Consider the following 6,426-nt stretch of genomic DNA (forward strand, 5'->3'; position numbering starts at 1 on the left):
TTAAGAGTTTAAGAGTTTTTAAGAGTTTTAGCCAAATGCATTATAATATAGTATAGATATTCAAATTTTTATAACGTTTTCAAATTTATTTTTATTCAAAATTAAAATATTATTATTCTCAAAATCACATAAACTTTATTGTATCAACATATACAAAAAATAAAACGAAACATTAAAATGAAAATGTATCTCGCTGTATTGTGCGAATACCCTTCTAATATATATATATATATGTATGTATGTATATATATGTATGTATGTATATATATGTATGTATGTATGTGAGATGATTGAGATCTTTACTTCAATAATGCTTGATGGTGTAACTATAAAACTAAGATGAGCATATCCAAGCAAAAATCAATTAGTGAAAATTGGTTTATCAACGTTTATTCGGTAAATATTTATCAAGTAATATTATCTTATCAAATAAAAATATCAAAGATTGAGAATTTTATCTGATAAAAGTAATGGTAAAGATTGAGAGTCTTACCCAATAAGTAAAGGGAACAAAATTTTCTTACCAGTTAGCGTTTATCAAAGTAAATTGTTGCACAAGATGATCTTACTCCGTAATATAAGTGATAGTGTTGAATCTTATCAGTAAACGGTTATCATGTAAGTGTTTGAATAAGCAGCCCCTCAACCACCAAAATGTTCAATGATAATATTTCTCGATATACGCAAATCCAATCGCTTTCTTCAATTTTCTTAAAATATGCATTAAACACTTACTATATTTTTTTTTCGATGTTACCGAGGGTTGTAAAACACCCAGTATCGCAATCAAAACGTTACAGAACACATATTAAACGACGCATGATATACACAAATCCAATGAATTCCTTTTTGTTTCTTTACTTTAAACATGAAAAACAGATCTAAAATAATATAAACAAAATCGATAGCAGAAAGTTTAATCAACTGAAGAATGTATAATAAATTTAACATTTAAGACTTACAAGATCGATCGTCTTCAACCTGTTTCTTGATCAGATAATCTGAAGAATCACGATCATTGTATTTTGAGCATATCGATTTTATGTAGAAAGATTTTTAAAACTGTGTGCGAAACAGGTAAAAAAGTGAAGATAAATTGTTTACGAGATTCTGAAAATTAAAGCGTTCCCATATGACGACATTTCTTTGGCACCAAATTAATAAATGCACGTTACAGAAGATTTTAATAGGGGGTCTTTTTTTGAGAACCCATTAAATTGTAATAACTTTGAGAAACAGTGCATCATGTGTCATTTCATATGATTTCATTATACCTAGGACTAGTATTTAGAATACTGATTAGCTTATATTTGTTTTGCAATGTGTTTGTTTCACAATGTGAATCTTTTTAGCTATTTGTTAAACAAAAGTTATATCTGAATAAGTTTCACAATGTGAATCGAATACATATGAAACAAGCACATTGTGAAACAAATATATGTTCGTCTGCACATTAAATGTTGGCATTTAATAAAAAAAATCATGTAAAACAAAACTTTAACGTAAAATTCTCACGGTTATCATAACATATCGAGTTCTCATTTGATTATATTTCAATTATATTTTACTTTTAGATAATTTTGTAACATATTTTTTTTTTTTTTTGATTTGATAGCTATTTAAAATACGTTACTAAATTATTGAACTTTTGAAAAATATTATAAGACTATTTTTATTTTCAAAAAATTTATATGAAAAAAGTTCAGGGAAACTCAACAAACTTTCTCATTTTAAATGATTTAGTCTTAAACTATTGTTTTGTATGAAAAAACCATTAAACTTTCTCAATTTGAATGATCAAGTCACTGAATTATTTTTTGAATTAAAAAACTATTAAACTTCCACATTTTGAATGATTAAAACCCAATTTTTTTTTAAAAAAACCAACGAACTTTTACTAATCAGTTATCTTTTTTGGATCAAATGATGTAATCAAATGATGTAGGGAAAAGTTCAAAAAAACCCAATTGACTTTACTGTTTGGAACGATTAAGTCATTGGACAATTTTTGGAACAAATAAATCCTTGGACATTCTAAAATCTGTTAAATAAATCCTTAGATTTTACAAAACCTATTAAATAAGTCCTCATTCCTTAAAATCGTAACCTGTAACCTGAATAGAAGGTAACTTAAATTAAAAAAAAAACTTAAAAAATCATAAAAACTCCTCATCTCCCTCCCCTCCCGTCTCCTTCTCCCTCTCGCACACCATCATCTCCATCGCTAATCTAAAGATAAAAGCTGGAAGCACTTTTTGGTGTTCTCTAGCAGTGGTATGAAGTACAAAAAGCAGAAGTCATAATGTAGTTCTTGAAGTTGTCTTCCAGCATAATGATTTAATGACCTACACTTTTGTTTGTATATAATGGTAGAATTTTACCTTCATGTACTGCCAACATGATGACTTTTAATGTAACTATTTTTTTCGTTCAAAATATGAAAATTCATTGTTTTTTCATATCTTTTTCACTAACAAAATATATATAACATATTTTAAAAAGTCTAAGGACTTATTTAACAGGTTTTAGAATATCCAATGATTTATTTGTTCCAAAAAATTGTCCAATGACTTAATCGTTCCAAACAGTAAAGTCCAATGAGTTTTTTTTGAACTTTTCCCTTTTTAAAAATATGATGATTTATTTATTAAAAAAATATATTTAAGGGCTTACTCAATCAAAATGAGAAAATTTAATTTTTTTTTTTAAAATAGTTCAGATCATGATTTTTACATTCAAGAAAATAGTTCAGAGAATGGTATTTTTATTAAAAAAATAATTTAGAGAATAAATCATTTGAAACGGAAAAGTTTGTTGGGCTTCTTTTTATAACTTTTTCCTTGTTATATTGGTCATTCAATTTTGTTTGACCATTTCTATTGACCAATATTATTTTATATTATTTATATGAAATAAATGTGAAAAAAAACCCTAACAAACTTATCATCTTTTGAGTGATTAATTTATTGAATTATTTTTTAAAACAAATAAATCTTTGAATTTTTTGAAATCGAAGAAATAAATTATTGAACTAATTAAAACCAAGAAAAATCTAATGAATTTTCATATTTTGATCGATTATGTATCTGAACATATAAACACTTACATTTATAAGTGTAAGAATTTATTCGTTCAATAAAATATATTCAGAGACCCAACTTAAAATATGAAAGTTCCTTGGGTTTTATTCTTCAAATTTAGTAAGTTTAAGAATTTATTTGTTTGATTTTCAGAAAGTTCAAGAATCAATTTATTCAAAAAAATTATTTAAATACTTAATCTATACTATATTATAAAGCATTTGACAAAAACTCTTAAAAATCATTTTTCATGCATAAAGTACTGTATATTGATGCATATTACTTAAAATTCAAAATTACAAGTGAAATATGCATAAACATATACTAAGACGACCAGCGTCGACCAAGACCGGCGGTTGACCTGCACGACGGGTTGATTGCGGTGGCGATCGGTGTTGCAGCGCAGCTTGCGATTGAGAAGGGTAGATCTGTTAGCATTAAGAAAGTGACGACCAGCGACGACCAAGACCTGTGACCCAGCGAAAACCAAATGGCCGGAAACTCAATAGCCGGAAGCTCAATAGCAGGATCTTCAACGGAAATGTACCAAAGGCCATCGCCAGCTGCTGTAGCCGACATAGTTACTGCTCTCACAAATCCAAACTTTGCTGCTGCTCTAGCGACGGCTTTTTCTTCCTTCCTTGGTGGCGACGAAAGCAGCAAAGTCAGATCTCAACCCATCAAAGACACAGAACCCACGACAAAGAAAGGCGAGGAGAAAGTGGAGAAACAAGTTAAGGTAGCTCGGAGGTCGGAGGTGAGGCGTCTGGAGGAACCGATTGAGGCTGTGTTACCGGAGCTAAAGGTGAGAGAGGCGGAGCTGAGGCGGCGGAAAAAGGATAAGCAAACTRTGTATAAGAAATCGTTTCCTGTTCARAACATTAATCATGATGATGCAATTATCGAGACCAGGTCTGTCGAGGAAGCAACCGATATCAAGAAAAGRCCCAATGTCTCGTTCAAAACTCTCAAAGATGCTGAGTCTTCACAGATGAAAACAGCAAAACCTTCAGCTACAATGGAGAAGGAAGCAGTGGGTAATAATGATGGTTGGCAAAAAGTGGAAAGAAAAGGGAAACTCAGAGGTAAAGTGTCCAATTTCTTTTTCACTAGATTCCCAGATAATTGGGATGAAATTGCTTTGGAAAACATGTTCAAAAAGTATGGTCGAATTTCATCCCTTTATTTAGCTAGAAAATGCACAAGTAAGGGAACCAGGTTTGGTTTCGTTAAATTCTTTCATGCTGATGATGAGATTGCTTTAGAAAGAAGGCTCAAAAACATTATTATAGGCACAAAGAAACTTATTATCAATCTGGAAAAGTACGTCAATGGAAAAAAGAGAATTATTACAAAGGAGTCGAAGCCCCAGCAGAATAATTTGGTTAATAGRAAYAAGGCATGGATCCCGWCTAATCGTCATGCTGAAAACATCAAGCTAGGTTGTGTGGATGGTAGATCGTTCAAGCAGGCTGTTCTTGGCGAAAATTTGCATAAAGGCGAAAATAAGGTCATCAAAGGAGAAATCAACATGGATTACGTTGAAAGGCTGCGTAAGAGTTGGATGGGAAGGGTCAAAAGCATTGAATTGCTTAGGAATTTAAAGGAAATTCTCAAAGAAGATGGATTGGGTGCTTGCAAATTGCAATATGTGGGAGGTTTGTTTGTTCTTTGTGAGTGGAGCTCAAAAGAGGTGGCCGAAAAGTGTTTAGCTGAAAACAAAGATTTGCTAAAGCACTGGTTCCAAAATATTCAAATGTGGAATRAAAATTTTCTCTGTCCGGAGAGGTTGACTTGGATCGACATTCAAGGTGTGCCTGTTGAAGCCTGGTGTGACGGTAACTTTAAAAAAATTGCAGAGATGTTTGGGGAGATTCTTGAAGCTGACAAGCCTTCTTTCGATAACGACATGGTATGTTCTTTTGGTGTATTGATAGCTACTARTWTGGCAAGTGTAAATTCGGAGGTGAAAATGATTGTAGGTGATAAAATGTGTTGTGTAAAGGYTATCGAAGACCACAACYGATTAATTTTATTGCCTCCTTCTAATGATGCTCGATCTAGTTTTGACTCGGATTTTGAAAACGATGTTGGCTCATGCGACGGCATATCAGACTCTCGATCGGTTGACTATGAATCGCCAGGATTCTCCGATGAAAGGGTTGAAGGGTGCAATTTGCAATCTTGGGACGAAGTCATGTCCTCTAAAAAATCAGTTCCTTTTGAAACTGAAAATGTTTTGATCCCTGATCAAAACTCGGGCTCGGTTATTGGGTCAAAGCTTCAGGCCCAATTTTCTTCTCCAAAAATCTTTGTGGCATCCCACCAACAGGTCCAATCCAATAAAATTTCAAAAATTGGTCTTGAATTCACTGGCTTTTGCAAATCTTCATCATCCCACAGCTCTCAGCCTATCTCTGTTGATATTGTGGCTGACTCAAAGGAGGTAATTGGAAATGCTATTGGAGTTCAATACAATGAGAAAAAAGCTAGGGGTGACGAAATCAGGTCGCAGGATGTCTACTTGTGCTGAGCACCTGTGGAGCTTGTTTTCTTTTTTGGGTAYKTTTATTCTCATTATGAAGATTCTTTCTTTAAACTGCTGTGGGCTGAAAGCGAATGGAAAATCTGGCAATATAAAGGAKCTTGTGCAAAAAGAGAAATRTTCTGTGCTAGGTTTGCAAGAAACAAAATGTGATAGCTTTTCAGATGCTTGGTTTTCGTCGATTTGGGGAAGCAGGAGCTTTGACCACGTCTTTGTAAGCGCTTCTGGCCGTTCAGGAGGTATTCTTTTATCTTGGGACGTAAGTGTTTTCTTTAAAGAATCAGAAATTAAGGGGGACCATTTCTGTGGAGCGATTGGTTTGTGGCAAAATGTGAAAAAGAAAATTGGTTTAATTAATGTCTACAATCCTCAAGCGCTGGCGCATAAAGCAAAAGTCTGGGAGGAACTGAGCTCGGTGATCCTGAGTGCCTCAGATGTTATATGGGTTATATTGGGGGATTTCAACRCGGTTCGTTTTCCTGAAGAAAGAATGGGATCAAATTTCKACTCTAAAGAGGCTTCAGATTTCAACAATTTTATTTCTTCCTCTGGGCTTCTCGATATCTCTTTTTGCGGCAGACGTTTCACCAGATTTAGCAAAGATGGTTCCAAGATGAGCAAGCTTGATCGCTTCCTGGTAACGTCTAACTTTTTCTCTTTTTGGAAAGATCCTTCCGTGCAGGTTTTACACAGATCCATTTCCGATCATTGCCCCATTCTTTTGAATGTTAATGATCTTTCTTTGGGGCCTAAACCTTTTAGAGTTTTTGATTCATGGTTGGGTATTGATGATTTTCAAAA

The 6,426-nt window shown here is 33.0% G+C and overlaps 1 protein-coding gene across 1 annotated transcript in view; it reads left to right on the forward strand.

Annotated features, from left to right (window-relative positions):
* Nucleotides 1-5,659: 5,659 nt before the first annotated feature.
* LOC112520156 overlaps nucleotides 5,660-6,426 on the forward strand; it is a 2,687-nt gene continuing 1,920 nt past the window's right edge. The window contains exon 1 of the mRNA XM_025128456.1: nucleotides 5,660-6,262. Within this exon, the coding sequence (XP_024984224.1) occupies nucleotides 5,660-6,262 (603 nt within the window). The remainder of the gene's footprint in view (nucleotides 6,263-6,426) is intronic.

Source organism: Cynara cardunculus (assembly GCF_001531365.2).
Source record: "Cynara cardunculus var. scolymus isolate 2C chromosome LG 10, CcrdV1, whole genome shotgun sequence".
Classification (NCBI taxonomy): Eukaryota; Viridiplantae; Streptophyta; class Magnoliopsida; order Asterales; family Asteraceae; genus Cynara; species Cynara cardunculus.